This window comes from Cryptotermes secundus, unplaced genomic scaffold, assembly GCF_002891405.2.
Source record: "Cryptotermes secundus unplaced genomic scaffold, Csec_1.0 scaffold295, whole genome shotgun sequence".
NCBI lineage: Eukaryota > Metazoa > Arthropoda > Insecta > Blattodea > Kalotermitidae > Cryptotermes > Cryptotermes secundus.
This window is the reverse complement of record NW_019729213.1, coordinates 998,805-1,021,254: the sequence shown is the minus strand read 5'-3', so window position 1 is coordinate 1,021,254 and position 22,450 is coordinate 998,805. Positions and strand designations below refer to the sequence as shown.

The 22,450-nt window shown below is 39.1% G+C and overlaps 3 protein-coding genes across 6 annotated transcripts in view; 2 read left to right on the top strand and 1 right to left on the bottom strand.

The window, feature by feature from the left end:
* Positions 1 to 16,230, bottom strand: part of LOC111865397 (GDP-mannose 4,6 dehydratase) — a 40,345-nt gene extending 24,115 nt beyond the window's left edge. The window contains exons 1-2 of one of the 3 annotated variants that reach the window (XM_023853381.2): positions 16,035 to 16,230; positions 12,276 to 12,370 (exon numbers count right to left, since the gene is read on the bottom strand). Coding sequence is in view for 1 of the 3 variants with exons in the window: in XM_023853380.2 (XP_023709148.1) it covers positions 1,018 to 1,089 (72 nt within the window). In the remaining 2 variants the exon portion in view is untranslated. Of the gene's footprint in view, positions 1 to 1,017; positions 1,443 to 12,275; positions 12,371 to 15,619; positions 15,898 to 16,034 lie in introns of those variants that run through there. The other 2 variants (XM_023853382.2, XM_023853380.2) reach the window with 2 other exon arrangements.
* LOC111865398 (small nuclear ribonucleoprotein Sm D1) lies at positions 1,577 to 6,829 on the top strand. 2 transcript variants are annotated; one of them, XM_023853385.2, is made up of 4 exons: positions 1,577 to 1,683; positions 2,254 to 2,330; positions 5,524 to 5,721; positions 6,496 to 6,829. In XM_023853385.2, exons 1-4 carry the CDS (start codon positions 1,670 to 1,672, stop codon positions 6,564 to 6,566), a joined length of 360 nt encoding a protein of 119 aa, XP_023709153.1. In that variant the 5' UTR covers positions 1,577 to 1,669; the 3' UTR covers positions 6,567 to 6,829. The 2 variants fall into 2 exon arrangements, with proteins under 2 accessions (XP_023709153.1, XP_023709154.2); XM_023853386.2 differs by lacking the exon at positions 1,577 to 1,683 and adding an exon at positions 1,942 to 2,057.
* Positions 16,231 to 16,761: 531 nt separating the features above from the next.
* LOC117282397 lies at positions 16,762 to 21,930 on the top strand. Its single transcript, XM_033751818.1, has 4 exons — positions 16,762 to 16,790; positions 17,033 to 17,128; positions 17,317 to 17,437; positions 21,544 to 21,930. The coding sequence occupies exons 2-4, from the start codon at positions 17,040 to 17,042 to the stop codon at positions 21,838 to 21,840; spliced, it is 507 nt and encodes a 168-aa protein (XP_033607709.1). The 5' UTR covers positions 16,762 to 16,790; positions 17,033 to 17,039; the 3' UTR covers positions 21,841 to 21,930.
* Positions 21,931 to 22,450: the final 520 nt, after the last annotated feature.

The following is a 22,450-nucleotide window of genomic DNA, read 5'->3' as shown; positions in this document are numbered from 1 at the left end:
CGTCGCCAGTTTGCTCCTAGTGTCATAAACACATTGGCTGACATTGTGCGAAATCGGCCAGGAGGGATCTTGGGTTCCCTGCTCATGTGCCTTGAAGACCTAAAAAGGTTTATGATGGGCATTTTGAAAATTACAAATGTAGGACAGATGCTGGGCTCGACCCTTGGCTTCCTCTTGTTAGTTTTCTTGTTTTGTTTTATGCCCACTGGGGGACTTGTAAAGAGAGGGCAGTCGGTTATAGGGAGCGGAGGACGGTTGTTGAAATGTAGACAGAGGACAGAGAAGTGTTTTACAGTAGGGGGTAGCAAGTAGGAGTGGCTAGCTTGGAGGACTAATGTAAAGACTGATTACTGTACAAAATTTTAAATTAAGACTGCAATACACGGTGTGTTCTGGAGACCACGTAATTCATGAACTCCGAAGTGTGTTCCACTCCCATATCCGAAGCACCCGTATCCCTGAGATAAAGAACTCATCTCGAGCAATAGTCGCGGCAGCTGTACCTCGGAGGTCGGTTACATTGCAGTACCTTCAAATAATGTGCCACAAGTGGAATGAGTTTAATAAATAAGTACATTAGTACAATCTCGCATCCAGACAATGACTAACTCTGAAACCAGGAACGATTATTCACTTATGGTTTATTTAATGATGCTGTCAGTCACTCACATTATACAGCATCAAAATCAGGAACGGAATATAGCATCTATCATCCCTATAATTCAGTATATGTGCAGATACTTATAACCATTTGTCACTTGTTACAAAATTACCTTCGAAAAACATGAAAAATTAACATGCTAAAGTTATACTGCATAATGTATGAAAAAGCAGTTTATATTACATGGAGAATATAAATTCCTTTCGCCAGCTAAGTGCTGAACTGTGTAGTGGTAAAATCTAGAGTTACAGGCTATCACTTATACAGTAATTTATCGCTTGATCTTGGTACGGGTATTCGATACTGTACGTAATTTGAGGAATGTGGAGAAATTAAAACATCCGAAAGTAACGTACCTGTCCCGTGATGCCGGTAATAAGTGCCACTTTCTTGACATGAGATGGGCAACTGTTATCTCCCGATTCCATTGGAAGTTATTGTAAAACTGTTACGATAATAACATCCGTTGTAATATATGTCCTATACGTGCCACGAATACACAGCAACTAAAATATGAAGTGGAAAACATTCATCCCACGACCCCACTTCAGTAGTACAAGCTTGTACCATTATGAACACAATATACACCAAACTGTCATGATCTCCACATTAATTATGTAGAACATTTTGAGGTATGCGGTACCGCCTCAGGTCTGTAAATCGCTCTGAATCTCTCACTACATGGTGATCACACACATCAGCATACACAATAACTACAGTACACTTCTGACCTATGAATAAGTTCACTTGTTTACACGCCGAATTTTCTGTTGTGGATATTGGTATTCATGTCCTTCGGCGCCGCCTTCACGATTTCAACGTTCTCATTATATGATGGACCAACTACTCTGATATCCAAAACTAGAGCTAATTGAAACACCGTATATTGCAAGCAATGTGTTTTTAATATGACTGTACACAGAGAAGCTAGATAGTAAACGAAAAGTATAGCGTTTGCCGGTATAAGTGTGTTTTCGTTTTGGGTGAGCTACTAAATCAGTGAACATCATGAAATTAGTAAGGTATTTACGTTTCATTTTCTTTCGATATATACCTCTAACTTTTGTTTACAACTGTAAACTGTGATGGTGTAGGAATGTTACCAGTTTAGTTAGACAAGATCGATTATATTCGGTCCTTTGATACTAGGGATTCTTCTGATTATTGAGGTATTCCGTTTGCTGCAGTAACTATTACAGTACAAAAACCGAATAAGCGGATCAAGCGGTAACGTTCTGCACTTACATTCAGGAGGTGTTCATTTGATTCCCCGCCAGAAAACCGGCCATTATTACATGTTTTCCGTGATTTTTCCCAGTCCCTCAGGCAAATGGTGTAGTCAATTATTGTCAATTCATCATCCTACCATTCGACACAATATAGGCCGGATACTGAAGTCAGTGTATAATGTTTTAAGCAGTTTTCAACTAATGTTAATGTTTGAGAACCTTCAAATGATGCATAACCCAACTCATAAGGGAAAACCTTAATATTTTGTAAAATATCCCTATACAAATGTGCTGTTTCACAGTTTCTCACATTCGTATGTACAAATGTCATGTGTGCTTAAGAATCTCGTTTTCATCTTTCAGGTTTTTGATGAAACTGAGCCATGAGACAGTGACCATTGAATTAAAAAATGGAACCCAGGTTCACGGAACAATAACTGGTAGGTGTCTGGATGGAGAACTAGAGCCACATGGAAACCATTATAACCTATATAACCCTTTAATTTTTATTAACTTTATTTGTATTTAATTAACCAAATCACCTCATTTGAAAAGTGCTTATGCAGAGAAAGTAAAAGCTACATTATGCTCAGAAAGTCAGGGATATTGTATACTCTAAATTGTAAGTACCATGTTGGTAATTTCAGAGTGAACATATTTCATTGAAAAGGCATAAACAAATGAAAATGATTAAAACTGTTATGAACAGTTTAAGTTTTCATAACAGTGACTGTACAGACTGTGGTCTTCTGGGTGGATACTAGAGTGTTAGAGGAACATGCTGCTTCTAGCATTCTGTAGACAGAGGCAACATGAATTTCCATCTACTAGACCAGTGTTTCCCAACCTTTTTGATGCCGCGGACCCCCTGTACCGAATGTTAATTCACTGCAACCCTCATAAAACCCAAAATGGAATTTTTTTATATTTTACGTATCATAAACGTGAAGCTGTAACTTACAATTTTACAACACTAAATGTGTCATTTATGACAATAAAATACTGTTATAAATGGAGCTTATTCAGAAGATTACGAACATATCAGTTAGGCCTAATATTATGAATTTAACACACCTAATGTGATGACTGGTGCTGTTTTTCACATGTCAACTTTTGCATGTCAGGATCAAAACTGGATAATTTCAGACATAGATCTGGCTCCACATTAAATCTGTTCCTATTTCTGTTTTTCATGTGTACAAGATGAGAAAATGTCTTGCACAGATATGTAGTGGAAAATGGCAACAGATGTCTTACAGCCTTTTGAAAATTTCAGGGTAAACAGACTTAGCTTGGAACCAAAACTCCAAAACGGTAACGAAGGAAACAGCATTTTGAACGTTGAATCACATGACAGCTCGATAAGTTGCTCTCCCTCAGCAGAAGGAAGTTCAAATTCAGAGTCTAGAAAGGGATTTTTCATCCAGTCCTTATTTTCAGGACAGAGCAGAAAATATGGACGTAGTTGAGACGCCAGTGACCTCATATGTTCAATCATACTTTCAGCAACATCACTAGAAAGGGGTTGTTCACTGAAATCAATGAAATCACTCAGCGTGTGAAAGGAATCGTATTTTCCTTTCTCGATACGGTTGCACCACAAATTTAACTTCTTGATTGTTGCCTCTATCTTGTCCTGCACAGAAAATACGGCGATAGATGTACCTTGAAGGCTTGAGTTAAGAGTATTCTAGATGTTAAAAATGTCCACCAAGTAAGCAAGAGAGGAGAGCCATGTGAATCATTTAAATAGTGTGTTAACTGAAGTTTGGAGTTTAGGAGGAACAACCTTACTTCATCACGAAGCTCAAACAACCACGTCAAAACCTTACCCCGGGACAGCCATCGGATTTCTGAGTGCAATAATAAGTGTTCGTGATCACTTCCTATTCCATTACAGAGTGCAGAAAATAACCGGTTGTTAATAGGAAGGGCTTTAATAAAATTGACAATTTTTACTGCCTTGTCTAGAACGGTTTTCATTTTGGAGTGCATACGGCGTGCAGCTAGTACTTCGCAGTGTATGCAACTGTGTGTCCATTTAACAAGAGGTGCGAATTTCTGGATACATGCGACCAAACCTTTATGTGTTCCCGACATTGCCTGAGCACCATCTGTGCTGATATCTACACATTTTTCCCATTGAAGTGTATCTGTATTTATGAAGTTATTGACAACTTTGAAAAGGGCTTCAGTAGTTGTATTAAGAGGCAAAGATTCACAGAACAAAAAATCTTGACACAAAATTTATTTTTGTGTTCATATTGCACAAAAGCCACAAAATTAGCATTATTTGAAATATCGTGGCTTTCATCCAACTGCAACACAAAATAGTCACTATGACGTAACTGTTCTAGCAAAATAGCTTTCACATTTTGAGCCATCTCGTCGATTTTTCTTTTCGCAGTTTTGTCAGATAACGATATTAGAGACACCTTGTTGACATGTTTTTCACTAAACAAGTTCTTTGTTATCATTTTTGTAGCAGGCAAAATTAAATCTTCCCCAATTGTATGGTGTTGTCCATTTCTAGCGATCAAAAGGGCGACTTCATAAGAGGCAAGAACAGCCTTTTTTCATTTTTCGTTCCACATATAATGTCCTTAACTATATTTTGTGAACCACAAAGTTGCAGTTCTTTATTTTGAAAATATTCTGTTGGCTTATTAACTGATTCGCCATGTTTCGTTTCAAGGTGGCATCTCAACTTCGACGGTTTCATAGATTCATTCGATAACACTTCGCAACAAAGAACACATTATGGTCTGTCTTCGCCGTCTTTATTCAGAATGGAAAATCCCATTTGCAAATAGAATGGACAATATTTGCGTGATTTTTTTGAGGGAAGGAACTTTATCTGCACTAGTACTATTTTCAGCAACACTAGATCCACTCAGATTATCGTCTGTCTTACGTTTCAATGATCCACACTTTAACCACTAATCCATATCGAAATAAGTTCGTGAACAAACTGAAAATCAGAAGTTTTGTTGTGAACTCAGTTATTTGAACAAGAGCAGAAAAACTGAATATTAAACTGAGAAGAACACACTTGTGTAATATTATAAAAATTCACTGCACAAAAACTAAAGACACACAGGTTGTTCACTCTGCCACTGAAATGAATAAGAAACATGGTCAATGATCCCAGCTTTAGTCCCAACCAAAGAGGGATGGATTTGGTGGGGGAGAATGGTCAGACAGCAGGTAAGAAGGACAACAGTCTACCCTGAAACACGGGTCTGAGATGCAATGGGCGACCAAAAGAAAATGTCCTTGGAAAAAGCTACACAAATCGTTGGTTATTCACCTCTGCTTTACAAAGGGAAGGTACTGTTATGGTACCAACAGTCCCTTTAAATTTTACTTCAACCATGGGCCTCAAGAGCCAGAGATATACACTGCAAATATCCCACGTGTGAAGAACATGATAAGATAAAGTTTAATGAAAATAAACTATCCCGCGGACCACAGGTTGGGAATCACTGTACTAAACCATGAAATGTAACAACCCAGAAGACCAGAATCTGAACACTTATTGTAGACAGTTCACAACTGTACAACTAAATGTAGTGAGCAGTTGGTGCAACTTTATGCATGGGCTATACTCTTGGTTCTATTTTTTTTTTTCAGGAGTGGATGTTGCTATGAATACTCATTTGAAAGCTGTGAAAATGACTGTCAAAAATAGAGACCCAGTACAATTAGAAACTTTAAGTATTCGTGGCAACAACATTCGCTATTACATTCTCCCAGATTCACTTCCATTGGAAACACTTCTCATTGACGACACTCCAAAGGCCAAGGCAAAGAAGAAGGAAGCTGCACGAGGTATGTGACAAACTATTCTGAATTCCATGAAGAAACTGGACTTAGGTTCACCTCAGTTCTTAGAATCTTAAAGATATGACATATTTCATGGTAATATAATTCATTGATGAAAAAAGAATATATGTGATGGACAAAGTGTAAAGATGGCCATTAAATCGTTTGAAAATGTGGTAAAGTTGAAATGATTAGAATTGACAGTAGGGAGCATATATAATTCAGGTTCAGAATCTTTAGGAATATAAATTGGTTGTGTTAAGAAAAAGAACTGGGGAGAATACATGGACCAAAAAGGGGGGAGGAAGTACAAGGAGGGTGTAAAGAACTGCATAATAAGCAGCTTCATAATTTTTACTTTTTGCCAGATATTAGGATCAAATTGAGAGTAATATGGACAGGGCACATGGCTCTGACACAAATACATATAAAGAATATTGGTTGGAAAATTGGAAGGGAAGAGATGACTTCAGAGAAATAAGATTAGATAATATTTAAATGGATCTTAAAGAAGTGGGATGTGAGGATGTGGATAGGGTTCAGCTGGCTCAGAATATGGTCCAGGGCAGGTTGCTGTGAACATAATAAGCAGCCTTTAGGTTTGATTAAAGGTGGGTCATTTCTTGACCAGCCAGACAAATGTCACATTCTGAAGGATGACTAAGGTATGTGGAATTGGAATCCATTGCTGAAGTTCAACATAAAACAGTGTTTTAAATGTGCAGCTGTCCCAAAACTATCGCATCAGCTAAACAGATGCAATTAATTGTCAATTTCCAGGTGCCAGCCGAGGTCGGGGACGAGGACGAGCCAGAGGAAGGGGTCGTGGAAGAGGTAGAGGGAGACGATGAAGAGGTTCCTGCTTGTTTAGTGTGTGGTATACTGCAGTTCTGCAACAGTTGGCTTACTGCAGTCATGAACAAATGACTTTGCATTTTGTCTTGTGCTATATGGACACACATATGGAGAACAGAATTAAAGCTGTTACTAAAATGTGTATTGGATTTAGGAGTATGTTACAATTACTGTGATGAACTTTTTAGTGTGGCTGTAACAGCACTGTAGTTTCCAGACTTTTGATCAGCACTTTATATAAAGTTCATAACAAATCCTGTTTCACTGTGAAATCTGTTTAGCTAATGTTGAATCGTCAAAACATACCAAGAGACACTAGTCATGCTTTGCCTTCTATGCAGGAAGCTGGCTGTGTTACTTGACACCATCTGGTGGTTGGAAAAATTAAGGAGAGTCAGTAAGTAAACAACACAAAAGTGTCAGGCTGAAATCTGAAACATGTTTGCGACTTTGGAAAATTTGGATGATAATGCAGAATTCAGCGGGGCTTAGAAAGTACTGGAGAGAATATAAAAACTTACAAGAAGTTGAGGTAATTAAAATTTAAAACAGCATAAACCAAATTTAATGAAGAATGCTCAAAAAATTGGGTTAAAGGAAGAAAGGTTAAAATTATGATGGATGCAGAATCCAGTCCAAATATCATAAACCATGAAACTACCAGATATTTCAAGAATAAACAAAATTGCAAGTTTGTAACATGTGCCTTTGTCAGATTGAATTATGACATACTACCATGAAGCTTTTCAAGTCATGTGAGAAAGGGAAGTGATGTTATGTAGGAGATGCCTTATTTCAGATAAACTGGATAAGATTATGACAAACTCCAGTAAACATTAAATTCATATATAGCTATTCACACCTGGTACTCACATTATTCAAATTGTCAAGAAGTGAAAACTGTATACTGAATGAGCAAACAGTATTAGGGCTTCACATTAAGGTCTCAGTGTTAGTACAACATATACAGTTGTTTAATATAACTTTATGCTTCAAAGGCATATTGTAACTGAGTACCATGTTAGAACACAGATCAGATCTCTCTCCTTCCTCTTTTACCTTCTTTTACCACTCTGAAATTGAAAGCTAAATGCAGATTTCCTTCAGCTGCAATTTTTTGCTCTATGTCCCCCCCACCGATCTACGTTAGTTCCAGGCCTCACTTTCAATCCCACGTCACGAGTTTACCTGTTCATCCCATTCTTACTATGTGAAATTCAAAACTACAAGGTTTGGGAGGCCTACACTGTCATAACATTCACATCAGACACAGTGAAAACCAGTCAACTGTTTGGAAGTTGAAATTGGGGGGGGGGGCAGAGATAACATAGTGATCTCAAGTGTTGTTTTAAGAAAGAAAAGTAAGCTAGAAGTTGAACTGGAGTGTAGCAGTGCATCAGGTATATGCAGATTTCAAGATAGCCTATTAATCAGTTATGAGAAAAGTACTATACAACATTCTCAAGCTTCCTGTTTGTCGAGTATGCTATGACCATGAGACTAAGCTATCCATGTCGCAGGCCGTGAAGACCCATAGGTTGTGAGATGTCAAGGCTGCCACATCTTCTAGACAATTGGCTCTCAGATGGTGATAAAGTTGTAAGCCCCCCCCCAGGAAGATTCCTAGTACTCATTTCTGTTAGAGGCTGAGTCAACTCCAGGGTCATAGTGTGGCTGGAAGGATTAGGTAAATTGAAAAAAGTCCACCTCATCAGGACTCAGACCTGCAACCTGCTGGCTTGTAGCATAGTGCCTCAACCAGCTACACTAATGAGACTAATTACACTAATCAAAATGTGTTCAAACAAAATGTAAAATCCATATTGGTATTCACTTGTCTGATGCTTTTCCTACATGATCTTTACTGAGATAAAAGGGTAAAGTTGTCCCTGTGCTTAATTAATTAAGCACTAAGCCATGAAGGCATATTGGGGAGTGGATGTACAAATACACATTTTCTTGGCCTAGCACTAGTTGGAGGTGAGTGGTCAGCTACACACCTCGGCTGCTTTACCCCTGGGGAACAAGCCCCTGGTACCCATTGGATAGGAGGTTGGGTGGACCCCAGAGCCAGTCTGGATGACTTGGAGAAGAGAAAATTCTTGCCCTTACTGGACTCAAACTCTAAACCCTTGGTTGTCCAGCCCGTAGCCAGTCGCTACACTGACTACGCTATCCTGCCTCTTGAATCTTTACTGAGACAAAAGTAAAAAACGAAATCATGCATGTTGATCCTAAGGCCTCCACATCATGAATCCACAGGCTTATCCCTCTACTACCAAGTTTTAGTATTGTCACGTGTTTGGTAGGTCACACGACAAATAACTTTACGCCATCTTAGATCTAGCGAATTTATTGAACACTCGCTCTCACAGTTACACAATTTACAGTACAACTACTCCTGCCATCAGCAGTATCACAGTTCCTGCTTCCATTCATTCTGGCAAATGGTTGACTGCAACTGACTAGTCGACTCAATACTCACTACTGGATACTCCGGTAATCCTCTTGTTACGTAGCTTCCATACTGACAACACAGAAAAGTTACGCAATAGCTACCACTGTTGCGTAACGTCATGTTACAGGTGTTGCTGGGGAACGCTGCTGAGAGTTGTTTATTGCTGCGTAGTAACCGTGCTGTCCCCTGTTATGTCACCACAGGGGAGGGGGATGGAGTGTTGAAGGGCCTGTTAATGTATCAGCTGCAGTTGCTCCGATGCTGTTACGTCACCGCTGGAAGGGGGGGGTGTTTACCGAGCATTGCGCCGTCCACATCACATGTAATATTGCAACTATGCAACAGCCATACAAAAGGGAAGACTTTTAAAGTCTGTATTTCTATAACTAAGACCTACTGGAGGATTTCAAAGTGAGAACTATTTTCCAAGCCCCAACACACTTTCTTCTTCTGAGAGCAGCCCCACCCATGAGATCAGACTGTTTCAGCCAAAATTACAAGAGAAAGAAAGCATGTCATATTTAAGAGAAGTTAACAGAAATAAGATGTACTCATTTCTTCTGTGTTAACGTCTTATGGCTGTGCTTTCATGGGAGTTTTATCATTGTAAGGCACTGTATGACAACATTATGTACATGCTGAATTTGAGGTTCTTATGATGGTGACTGGGTTCTTACACCACAGTCTGGAGACAGCTGATTGATTTGGAGGTACATACTGCTTCCATCTTCACAGTTGAAGTGTAAGCCAAGCAAGAAATCTAGAGGCACGCTTAAAGAGAAAGGTGGTATGTTCTCTGAAGTGCATAATGGTACAATCCAGAAGACCATACCCTTCAACACTGTTTACTATAGATTTCATAACGGTTGGTATTAAATTAAGCAATGTATAAACAGTCATTCTTAGGAGTGCCACACTGGGAGATATCACTCAACAGATAGGACTTTTTTCTGTACAACTGTCTACACAAGGTTTGATGCACCATGTTCAAGTAGTATATGGAGAATACAGGGTCACCCTAAACCACAGTTTATTATGACTGCACCAAATTCATTGTCTAAGGTGTGCAATCAATGCTCAGAAGTAATTGCAGTTGCAAGATCTTACTGGAAATGTCCAGAGTTTTTCATCACCAGTTGCTTGAAAAATGGTTTCAGTATCTGTCTTACATATCTCTCACATTTTAATAATAGCTATGATTTCTGTTCTCCATATTTGTTGTTTTGTGGGTTCATATGTCATTATTTCATGAACAATAATTTTTACCTCAGTATTCATAAACTCAAATTTAAACATTTTCTCATTGATAAATATGTCCCATTCATCATGATTTTAAAAGAACATTTTTTTACAAGTCATAAAAATTTTTTAAAAATAAAAATGATTTGATTTCATAAAACAGTCCACTATATTCATTGTAAACTCTGTATCAAAATCAGTAAACTAAAATACAGGGTCCGGCAAATCGACCTCCCGTATTTGGAGAGGGCGCTGTGTGAGTTGTGGGGATATGGTGGCGGAGGGGGTATTGATCGATAGCAGTATAAGTGCCATTTGCAGTAGTCGCAATGGCGTGGCACGGTGAGCATCGTGCGTTTGTTGTGGAAGAGTATATTCGTAATGGTGAATCGGTGATTACTACTCAGCGAGCATTTCGCATTCGGTTCGAACTTCGCCGACATGATCCTGTTCCGGATAGAAAAACTATTCACGTTTGGGTATCAAACTTTAGAGCAACAGGTTCTGCACTGAAAAAGAAATCACCTGGCTGACCTCAGACCATAACAACGCCGGAAAATGTGGCGCGTGTGAGAGCGTCCATCCAGCAATCTCCAAAGCGTTCAGCACTTAAACATGCAGCTGCCCTGGGATTGTCTGATAGGAGTGTAAGAAGAATCCTGCACAGAAATCTACACATGCACCCATACAAAATGATGGTTACCCAAGAATTAAGTGAGAGAGATTTTGAAACTCGCAAAGCTGCGTGTGAGGACATTCTTCAGAACATTCCCTCTGGCGCTGTTTTGATTTCATCTGATGAGGCCCACTTCCACTTGTCAGGTACTGTAAATAAACAAAATTTCCGCTACTGGTCAGCAGAAAACCCTCAGGAACTTCACCAACGACCACTTCACAGCCCTCGTGTGACAGTTTGGTGCGCCGTTGCTGAATTTGGTGTGTGGGGTCCTTATTTTTTCGAGGAAAATGGGCTAACGGTAACGGTTACTTCGAATCGCTACTGTCACATGATCGAGACCTTCCTCCGACCTAAGTTAAACCAGTTTGTTGGGGACCATGAAGAGGGACAAGCCTGGTTCCAACAAGACGGAGCCACAGCTCACACTTCGCGGCGTTCTTTAGCAATTCTGAGAGAGTTGTTTCCTGGACGTCTTCTCTCTTTGTGAGGAGACATCGCCTGGCCCCCAAGGTCACCCGATTTATCACCTTGTGATTTTTTCTTTGGGGACACTTAAAGGCGCAAGTGTACAAACATCGCCCCACAACCCTGCAAGCACTTAAGGAGGCAATCACCCAGGCAGTGGCTGCCATTCCACCGGAAATGACACGAAGAACTATGGACAACTTCCGGGAAAGGCTTCGTCAATGTGTGAACAATGGAGGACGCCATTTACCGGAAATAATTTTTAAAACCAAGTAATGTAAAATAGCATCGTATTTGTTGTTCACAAATAAAAGTATTTTTTCTGTATCTTTCTTTCTTTGTTTGTAACTGCCTTTTGAAATACGGGAGGTCGATTTGCCGGACCCTGTATTTCATATTAATGCATATCCTATACACTGTTTACTGGATTTGTAACCATTATATAAATACCATACATCAAAAAGGCAAAGAACATGATTATCACAGCCACTGCAAAAGTTTTACTGTTCTCTTTATGTAGCCTTCGTAGTTCTGATTCGTTCTCAGTTAGGAGACTCCTCACGTCTGCCAGTTCCTTTTCTAGTCTCTCTCTGCAAAATTGAAGACACTGTAAAGTGAGCTGCTGAATTGCAGTACCTGTTGATTACCTATGATGTGTAACTTAAAATTCCTGATGACCTGATTATAAATACATCTTAAATTGGTCCACTTCAGATTGGTTCTTAATCAAATGGAATTCTGTCATAAATCTTACCCAGTCAACCCAAATTTCTTACATACATAGGCATGCACAATTCAGTATATCATCTTTCCTCTGCATCTTCTATTGGTTATAAGAAACTATATGTATGGAGAAGCACTTACCTTTCTTCTATAGATAAGTATCGAGACTTAAGGCTTTTTTCTAATACTTCTACTCTATGAAAACAAGTTTTTATTGACTGTTCAGCTTTCTCAATCTGTAAAACAAAAGAAAACTTTTATCAGTTTTACTCAAACACGAAATTAAAAAGTAAAGCTATCCCTGTAACAGGCCCTGAAGGCCCATAGGGATGTGAGACATTGAGGGTCCCACATTATCTAGACAATCAGCTCAAAGGCTGTCAGCCTTTTTTACAATTGACTTAATCCTTCCAGCCACACTGGGGTTGACTCAGCCTCTAACAGAAGTGAGTATCAAGAATCTTCCTGGTGGTAAAAGGAGGCTGGCATGTAAGGCTGACAACCTTACCACCATCTGTGATCCTATTGTCTAGATAATGTGGGACCCTAAATGTCTCACAACCCTATGGGCCTCCATGGCCTGTTACAGGGATAGCTTTACCTTTTATTACTTCATTACAAATTCCATGTTACCATATTACTTTGAACATACGAGGCTCATCCACAAGTAAGTTTCCCTGGGGCTGTTTACAGAAACAAAACACAATTTCATGGAAATATTTATTGCAACGGATACAGCAAGTGTTCAGCTATTTTTCAACATAATCGCCACCAGAACTGAGACATCTGTCATACCGTGGGACCAACTTTTGAATACCTGTGTCGTAGAAGTCTGCCGCCTGGGATTGGAACCACTGTGACAACCATCTCCGCCTCTCTGTCATTCTCAAAACGCTGACGGTCACCGGACAGGAATTTCTTGAGGTGTAGGAAAAGATGAAAATCACTGGGAGCGAGGTCCGGGCTGTGGGATGGATGATTAAACACCTCCCAGCTGAACTCCTGCAGGAGACTTGCTGTCTGTCGAGCCGTGTGCGGCCTAGCGTTATCGTGCAGGAAGACAATACCAGCACTAAGCATCAAGCGCCGCTTGTTCTGAATGGCCCATCGCAATTTCTGCAGTGTTTTACAGTAACGCTCAGCATTCACAGTCTCACCTCTGGTCAGGAAGTCGACGTGGAGAACGCCCCGTCTGTCCCAGAATACCGTGCACATCACTTTCCACGCCGACAACGTCTGCTTGAATTTCGTCTTACAGGGAGATCCACTGTGATGCCAATGCATTGACTGCTGCTTGGTTTCTGGAGTAATGTGTGCAATCCACGTTTCATCACCTGTGATGATCCGGTCCAGAAACTCGTCACCGTCATCATGGTACCACTGCAGAAATGTCAATGCTCACTCCATGCACTTTGTTTTGTGTTCTGGTGTCAGTTGCTTCGGCACCCACCTGGCACAAAATTTCCTGAACAAGAGGTGCTCCGTGACAATTTCGTGCAACAAGGAGCCGGAAATCTGTGGGACATGACTGCTGAGTTCCGTAACTGTGACGTGATGATTCTCCGTAATGCGTTCCCGCACAAGCTCCACCAGGTCGTCTGTAATGATGGATGGCCGCCCACTGCGCTTCTCATCATGCACACTTTGTCGACCTGCTGAAAATTGTCTGCACCAGCGATGCACCATCTGCTTGCTCATGACGTTAGGCCCATAGACCCGGCACAGCTGACGATGAATTTCGATCAGTGCTATGCTCTGTGCATTCAAAAACTTTATCACTGACTGCACTTCACGGTCGGCGGGACATTCAATAAGAGCCTCCATCTTCAACAGCTGCAACAATGCTACTGTGGGAATGCGGGAAATTCCGTTAGTGCATGCGCCATGCTAGCTCATTGCTCTGTCATGTACCCGCAGTCACTTCGCGCAATATAAGGTTTGCTAGCTGTGGGACAAGTGGGAAACTTACTTTGTGGACGTGCTACGTAAGATGCACGGTTTACATATTTTTTTCCCATTGAAAAACTCAGGTGCATCTTAAATTCGAGGAATGTGCACTTTTTTCATTTTTTCCCCTAAACCTTACATTCAAAAACTGGATGCATCTTATATTCGAATATCATAAATTTGTCAGACTCAACCTCCAGGTTTTGTATCATCCCCCACTGTCACAATCAAGCTGAAAACCAAAGAAAATGTTTGCATGACTGCTATGCTATTGTACATTCTACAAAAAACTACAACTACAGAAGTAGTATATTTTTCCAAGATCTATTACCACACATCATATCAAGACCATACATTAAGCAAACTCAAAATTTTTACATCCACCATACTGTTATTAGGAGCCAGTGAGTATAGTGTCTGCCTATGGGCTGAATGGCCAAGGGGTCGGACTTCAGGTCTCAGTAGTGGCGAGATTTTTCTCCTCTCCACATCGCCCATACCAGTTCTGGGGCCCACCCAGCCTCCTATATAGTGAGTACAGTGGGCTCTTCCCCTGAGGGTAAAGCAGCTGGGGTGTGAAGTTGACCATGCACCTCCGAACAGTGCTGAGGTCAAGAATACATGGATCTATACAGCCATTCCCCCATACATCTTCATGGCATAGTGCTTAATTAATTAAGCACGGGGACAACTTTACAGTTATAGATTGCAGGTAATTAAACATTTAGGTTAAGATGACCTTCAGTGGGATAACCAAGCTTTGTGTGAACATACATTTGATATATGTCTCAAAAGTTGCATGAGGAGCACACACTCTGTTGGCAGTTATTCCCCCCCTTTAAGAAAGTAAAGTAGGTTGGTCCATCGAACAGGCATTGTGAATAAATGAGAATGCTATAATTGACCTCAAGAGAGGCAGAGAAGTGTAAAAGGTTACATGGAGGCAAAGTGTTTGAAGCATATAATGGGCTCTACCACTGATAATAACAAGGCTCTTTACTGTATTATTTAATGATTGTTCTTCAACTACTCTTGATTATATATCACAAATTAATGTAAGATTGTGAATGACAAGTCAGGATGTGCAAGAGAGTGGTAGATTATGGCCAGTTTAAATTGCAATTCCAAAATCATCTGGAAAAGTACAAAGAACCACCGGGACAACAAGCCTTGCCAAACTTTCAAAACAGTTACCTATGTGTAATAAACAGCAATCATTCCTTTTCACAGATACATATGTTGCCTTTGCACTTTTCACAGTAGTGGCTATGAAAAGTTATATCTTCTGGGATAAACCACCTTGCAACCTGGTGAAAGTAAACAAGTGTTTTGAAAGAGGGACTGCTTTCTGTCTGCTTCATTCTGATTTCTTGCTTGCTCTGTTCTTTGACCCAGAAGATGGGGGCTATATGGTTGATTTTCACCAGACTAAAGAATTTTATATCCCAAACACAGAACTCTTCCATTCAAAAAATCCTGTTTTCTCATGCTATACATAAAAAATGTGAATTAATATTAATAAGTTATCTGTTACTCACCAATATTCACCAGAAGATATGTCTGTTCTGCTTAGCAGGGGACAAAATTTATAATTTATTTTAACAGTAACCGGAGCTTCCCTCTATCCATTACGTCTAGTATGCATGAATAATCATCTCCATACGCATATGCTGCCCCCACGACCCAGAGAATTGGCAGGACATCTTTTATTTAACCATTATTCGGGCAGAATTGACCGGAATTGAGTTCCCTTTTGATTCCGAAAACCCGCTGTAGCCCGCATCTGTCATGAACAAAATTCACTCTTTTCCAATAGGTGGCAGGTTCAACGTACGAGTCCTGTCCGCCTAAATTAGTAAAACGGATACCTCTTGAGACATGTTCTCCAACTTCTCCAATGACCCCTGACAGTTGATTTCCGTTTGGTAACCTACAAACTACTTCTGTACATACCTCTGATATTATAGAGCACGTATTTTTCCCCATTGCTGTCACGTTCCACCTTACAGCTGCCTGCCGTTAAATTGCCATAGGATGTGATATCAAGGCTCATGTCGGATTAATCAGGCTACACGTCATGTACAATACATGTGAACCACGGATTACTAAATGGGCTCTACTCCGTGATTCCTACGATTCCTACAAACCCGTGACAGTAGACCTGTTAACTGTGCAGGCTATTGTCAGTGAGCCGTGGACTAAATTGAGAAAAATGAATTAACCTTGTGTAGAAGAAAAACTCTGCGCCGAAATTACTAAACATTAAATTCAACTAGGTCGGGAGAAAGGGAAACGCGGTAACTACCACCTTTATGTGTGTAGGCAGATTCTACACACACAGATCTCGACCAATCAGAGAGCCTACACAAACCACGCAAGATTTGAGGTTTTCACGGCGGTGAATATGAAGAAAGCAGTCTTCTGGGATGTGGTGTTAACCGACGTTTCGGAGGAACGTATCGCCTCCATCTTCAGAGTAGAAAGAAAAATAAGAAAATCCGCAAGCGAAGAGACCGTGAGTCTGCTTGTACCGGTTCTCACGGTCTCTTCGCTTGCGGATTTTCTTATTTTTCCTTCTACCCTACCTTCCTTCGAACGTCGGTTAACACCACATCTACACGGTGCCACATCCCAGAAGACTGTTCTACACAAACCAATTTGAATTCCCGCAATTATATAAGGTTATGGTGGTTCATTATATGCAAATTGGTAAGTATGAATATTGATTTGATGTGGTTGCGAAACGAAAGTGGACTTTTGAGAACGAAGTTACATCTCCATGTTAAACATATTATTTGTGTATGTGAATGTTATGTTTACTACCACAAATGAAATTAGAAATATATACAATGTTCTGCAACTTTCGGTTGAGCCCAAAGATTGTCAGTAGAATGTGAAGGAGTTGTAAGTGTACAGTGATGGTGTTATAATTTTTGTATTGCTTCTTGCAGTATAAACATGAAAACGAAAACCTGTGCTGCTGTTGGGTGCTTCTCATGCAGCAGGCAAGGCATCAGATTCTTCAACTTTCCAAAGGATCCAGCACAGTATGTCTATTTTAATTCATGGTGTAATTGCTTTATTATGTTTTGCTTAATCTAACGAAATTAAGTTTAGCGTATGTGTATGTTCAGTTTATTCAACATAACCCCAGAATTTAGAATGTGCACCAAGTCTGTAATGTTTACTTAAGAATTATTTCTAGGTTTTGAGACTATCTGTTCTACTTTTACAGGGCTGCGGTATGGGCAGGAAAAGTTGGAATATCCTGCACTATTGATTCCGCTAGAAGGCTGCACAATGAATATTTGTGCAGCAAACATTTCCTGGACAGTGATTTCACTGCAGCTGAAAAGGTACACCTGAACAGAGTGGCAGTTCCATGTGACTCAGATTCTGCTTCATAGTCACATCCACAATCTCCTGTCCCTTCATTATATACACCTTCCTTGGATCCTTTGCCCTCAGTTATAACTCCCACCCCTTACAGCAAGACAGTGGTGCACTCCACTGTAACACCTATTCCTATCCATGCAGACAGTCCTTCCACTTCCTCTCAGATGTCTGCAGTCCAACCACCACCAACAGCAGCCAACAACTTTGCAGCAAAAGAAACCTCTCTTCCCCTAAGCTCTGTAAATACAAATGTTTCCAATGGAGAACTCGGGAATATCAATTGTCAAGGTTCTTCCTCAAAGCCTAGAGCAAAGCATTCTCTGCTAAAGAAAACTTAATTTGGCTTCACTTCCAGAATTGTCACCGAGAGAAAGGAAATTATATGAACATATCTGGAATAAAGAAAGTGCACTCTGTAAACTCAAAAAGGAATAAAAGGGGAAAAAGCTCTGTGATGTGGACAGTGATCCACTGATGCAGAGTCTTTCATCTTGTTTCAGTTTAGGGGCTATAAGATTTTTGGCAGCAATGTTTTGGAACATTAGACAGAAGCCTAAGAGCAGGAGGTGGAATTTTGATGAAAAAGTGTTGGTTCTGTCTCTCCTTAAACATAACCCTAAATCCTATATCCTTCTTCGTTCACTGCTCCCGCTCCCATCCAGACGATCCTTGCAGTCTGTCCTGAATACTGTTCCGTTTAGGACAGGCATCAATGCACATGTGTTTCATGCACTCCAACAGTCTCTGCAAAAAATGTCTGGTAGAAATCACTGTTTTCTTATGTTTGACGAACTGTCAATCAGGGAGAACTTGCATTTCAGCCATAAATTTGACTGCATTGAGGGTTTTGAGGATTGTGGAAGCCAGGGCAAGACATGGAATATTGCAAATCATGCTCTAGTTTTCATGATCCGTGGGCTATGTGGAAAGTGGAAGCAACCAGTAGCTTACTACTTTACTCATGGAAGCACTAAGGCAGAGGTGCCTGTGCAGTACTTGAAGGAGGTTCTTGATGCCTGTCAGAATGCTGGACTGAAGGTTGTTGCCACTGTGTGTGACATGGGGGCTAACAATGTCAAGGCCTTGAAACTGTTGGGTGCTTCCAAAAGGAAAACATTCTTCAGATTTCATAATTAAGAAATTGCAACAGTATATGATCCTCCCCACCTGAAGTTCACCCGAAACCTATTCCGGAAGTATGATGTGCAGTTGAAGTCTGAGCATCTGGGCAACCAACTTCCTGTTATTACTAAGTGAGATCACATATTGAAACTGTGTGAACTTCGACAAACCCAGACGTTTCACCAGTTGTTCAGGCTGACAGACACCCACCTGAACCCCAGTGCAGTGTTATTAATGAAAGTCAACATGGCTGCTCAAGTTATGAGCCATAGTGTGGCAGCAGGCCTCAACTCTCTAGTGGCTGCAGGTAAGGATCACTGCACTGTATGCTATTAACTATGTTCTCTTATGAAAGAAGTGGCTAATGAGAATAATCAGGGCTAATTTTCAAAATTATTATCCCCAGAACCCAGTTCTCAAACGAACATAATTTTCATCATTTATTACAAAACTGTATATCAATACAGCTGATTCTATTATATCAGATAATAATATATAAGCTCCAATTCATCCAAACAAATCAATTACTTAGTAAAAACATTTAGTAGACCTTTTACTAAAATGAATTGGCAGTATACCTCCACTTATGAAATTGAAAAAATGATTAAATCTTTTAAAGACTAAAAACTTAAGTGGATATGTTGAAATTTGAAACAGAATAATAAAATTAAGTTCAACATTGATAATTTCTCCACTTACTCATATTTGTAATGCAATACTTAATACTGGTATTTTTCTTGATAGATTAAAATTTGCCATAGTTAAACCAACATTTTAAAAAGGGAAAACTCGTAATATATTCAACTACAGACCTATATAATCGTTGACTTCTTTTTCTAAGATAAATGAAAAACTTATATATGCAAGACTTATTACTCATATTGAAGCAAATAATCTGTTGGTTCATGAACAATATGGTTTTAGGACACACTCCTTGACTGAGAAGGCAGCTTTTACATTGATAAATAATATTTTAACTGCGATGAATAATAAGTTAATTGTGGGAGGCATTTTTTTGTGAATTACAAAAGGCACTTGATTGTGTTAACCATAAAATATTACTTGATTACTTGGAATTCTGTGGAATTGAAGGAAAATTCAAAACACTTATTAGATCTTATTTGACAGGCAGATATCAAAAGACAGCAACAACTCATCCAAATGGGAAGCAATTACATGCGGTGTTCCACAGCACTTGATTTTTGGTCCCTTGTTTTTTTCTGCTTTATATTAATGATTTACCTAAAATAATAAATAAAAATATGGTATTATTTGCAGACGATACCAGTATTATAGTAACTGACACTACTAAGTTAAACTTTGAAATAAATCTTGATCAAACTTTCAAAGATATAAATACATGGTTTAATGCTAATTTGCTTACCTTGAATTTTAATAAGACTCAGTATGTCAAGTTATGACCTATGAATTATTACAATATCACTACTCAAATTAACTATGATCAGATAAATTTAACAAATGTGACTGAGACAACATTTCTGGGATTAATTATTGATGACACTTTTTCATGGAAACAGCATAATGATTATGTTATTAATAAAATTCCCATTGCATGTTATGCATTGAGAAATATAAAATATATTGTCCCTTTGGATACGTTAAAGGTAATTAATTTGATCATATACATTCTGGGGCATGCATTAGTGTAGTTGCTTGAGGGGCTATGCTACAAGCCAGAAGGTCATGGGTTCAAGTCCCAATGAGGTCATTGGATTTTTTCAATTGATCTGATCCTTCCAGCCACACTATGGCTCTGGGGTCAAATCAGCCTCTAACAGAAATGAGTACCAAGAATTAATTAAATAATTTTCCTGGGGAGTAAAGTGCGGCCAGCGCATAAGGCTGACAACCTTACCGCCATCTCTGAGCTGATTGTGTAGATAATGCGGGACCCTCAACGTCTCACAACCCTATGGGCCTTCACGGCCTGTTACAGGGATACCCTTACTTTTTTTTTTTAACATATACATTCTATCATAAGTTATGGTATAATTTTTTGGGGTGGCTCTTCTTGTGTTAACAAACTTTTTATATTGCAAAAGAAAGTTACTGGAATTATAACGAATTCTAGACCAAGAGAGTCTTGTAGGGAAATTTTTAAGAATTTGGAAATAATGACGCTCTACTCTCAGTATATATATTCATTCCTTTTATACACAATTAATAATAAACATTTATTTAATTGTAGCAATGAGATTCACAAATACAAAACTAGAGCCCTTAATTTACCTGCAGTTAACCTAACAAAATACAATAAAGGTGCGTACATATCAGGTATTAAAGTTTTTAATCATCTTCCTTGAACAATAACAATGTTGGCTACTGATGTGAGAAGTTTTAAATCTGCACTTAAGAGGTTTTTACATCATCATTCTTTTATTCCATGAATGAATATTATCAACATAATTGGTCATAAGTGTGTAAATTTGTAATGTATTTAATTCAGTTAATGAAATTGTATTAATTCAAGTTTTATAGTAAGTTATTTTTAAATTATCTCGTTAAATTTTTTACTTTATATTAATGTAAGTGATTTTGATATGTGACTCATGTAATTTTGTATATGTATCTAGGTATATCTATTTTCAAAGGGAACATTTCCACACCCTAGGTTTGTTACCTGAATGGATATATGGAAAATAAAGGAAATGAATGAATGAATACACAGGTTAGATAGAATATGTCACAATACTAATGTTTTTAGGGTAATTAAAAATATCTGAAATGCAGAACACACTATCAGTAATATGATTTTTGAGAGAAAGAGGTGGTAAAGTCTTTGTTATGAGAAATAAAGTAATCAAATACACAAATTCTTTTTTATGGCAGTCCTTTGCAAAGTGTGTTATTTTTCAGTCTGAAGAAATATGCTAGTCCATCATGTAAGGAAGCTCACTGACGTCCTTTTTTAATGTTCTTTCAGGAGGGTGCTTCAGCGAATACCTGGCAACAGCTGCGTTTGTTAAGGAGGTTGACAATCTCTTTTGATAGTTTCAATGGTGGAATGCATGTTGACCCTGGGAAAACACTGCGTTACCCACTCAACAACAGTCCCCATATAGAGCACTGGAAGGTGTGGGAACTTCCCACAGTCCAACAGACTACTCCTTCAGTCACAAACAGACAGCTCTTTTCCTTACCTTTTCATTTCATAAATATATGGCAGACATATGACCAGATTGACTTACAACCTGCCAGTCAGAACGGAAGTTGGTTGTAAGTTGACGACTAAATGTATATGTTATAGTTCAAATGTCCATTGCATTTCAGTAAGGGGGTGTTGAATTGATGTAAATGAAATTTTCATACTTTACAGGCACTGGTGAGAAACTTTCTCCCGATAAATAATGTTGCAACCTGATCTCTTGTACTGCAGAGGTTCTTAGTCCGTTGTGTGTTTTCTGTTTTTAAACAGAGTTTGATATCGCTTAGCTCATGCCCCTCCAGAAGGTTTTGAGTGAAGTCATATGAAACTCAAATAAGATCTAAAAGATTGTGACAATGATATATTGCTAAAAGTATTATGTTTTTGTACATTATCCATTGTCTCGTCTATTTTTTAAAAAAACTGTCCCAATTCCTTTTCAAGACACAACATTTCAGAGACTGGATAATGTCCAAAAACATAATACTTGTAGCATATGAAACTCAGTTTGAAAACAAAAACACTCAATGGGGTAAGAACCTCTGCAGATTCATGTGAATTAGTGGTTCTTTGGGAGGGAGCAGTACACAAAGGCTGTTGGTATGATAGCATACCCTCTTACCAAACTAGCTCACCGCGGCTATGTTTCCAGCCAGTAGCACTGAGTTCCCCTTCTGTTCTGTGA

Bases quoted from the DNA above. Each gene is read 5' to 3' on its own strand.
- LOC111865398 (XM_023853386.2), top strand. From the start codon at position 1,957: ATGTTTTCCGTGATTTTTCCCAGTCCCTCAGGCAAATGGTGTAGTCAA. The intron at 2,058-2,253 runs GTCAGTGTATAA...TTCATCTTTCAG, and splicing joins AATATAGGCCGGATACTGAA to GTTTTTGATGAAACTGAGCC. The intron at 2,331-5,523 runs GTAGGTGTCTGG...TTTTTTTTTCAG, and splicing joins GGTTCACGGAACAATAACTG to GAGTGGATGTTGCTATGAAT.
- LOC117282397 (XM_033751818.1), top strand. From the start codon at position 17,040: ATGAAAACGAAAACCTGTGCTGCTGTTGGGTGCTTCTCATGCAGCAGG. The intron at 17,129-17,316 runs GTATGTCTATTT...CTACTTTTACAG, and splicing joins TTTCCAAAGGATCCAGCACA to GGCTGCGGTATGGGCAGGAA. The intron at 17,438-21,543 runs GTACACCTGAAC...ATGTTCTTTCAG, and splicing joins ATTTCACTGCAGCTGAAAAG to GAGGGTGCTTCAGCGAATAC.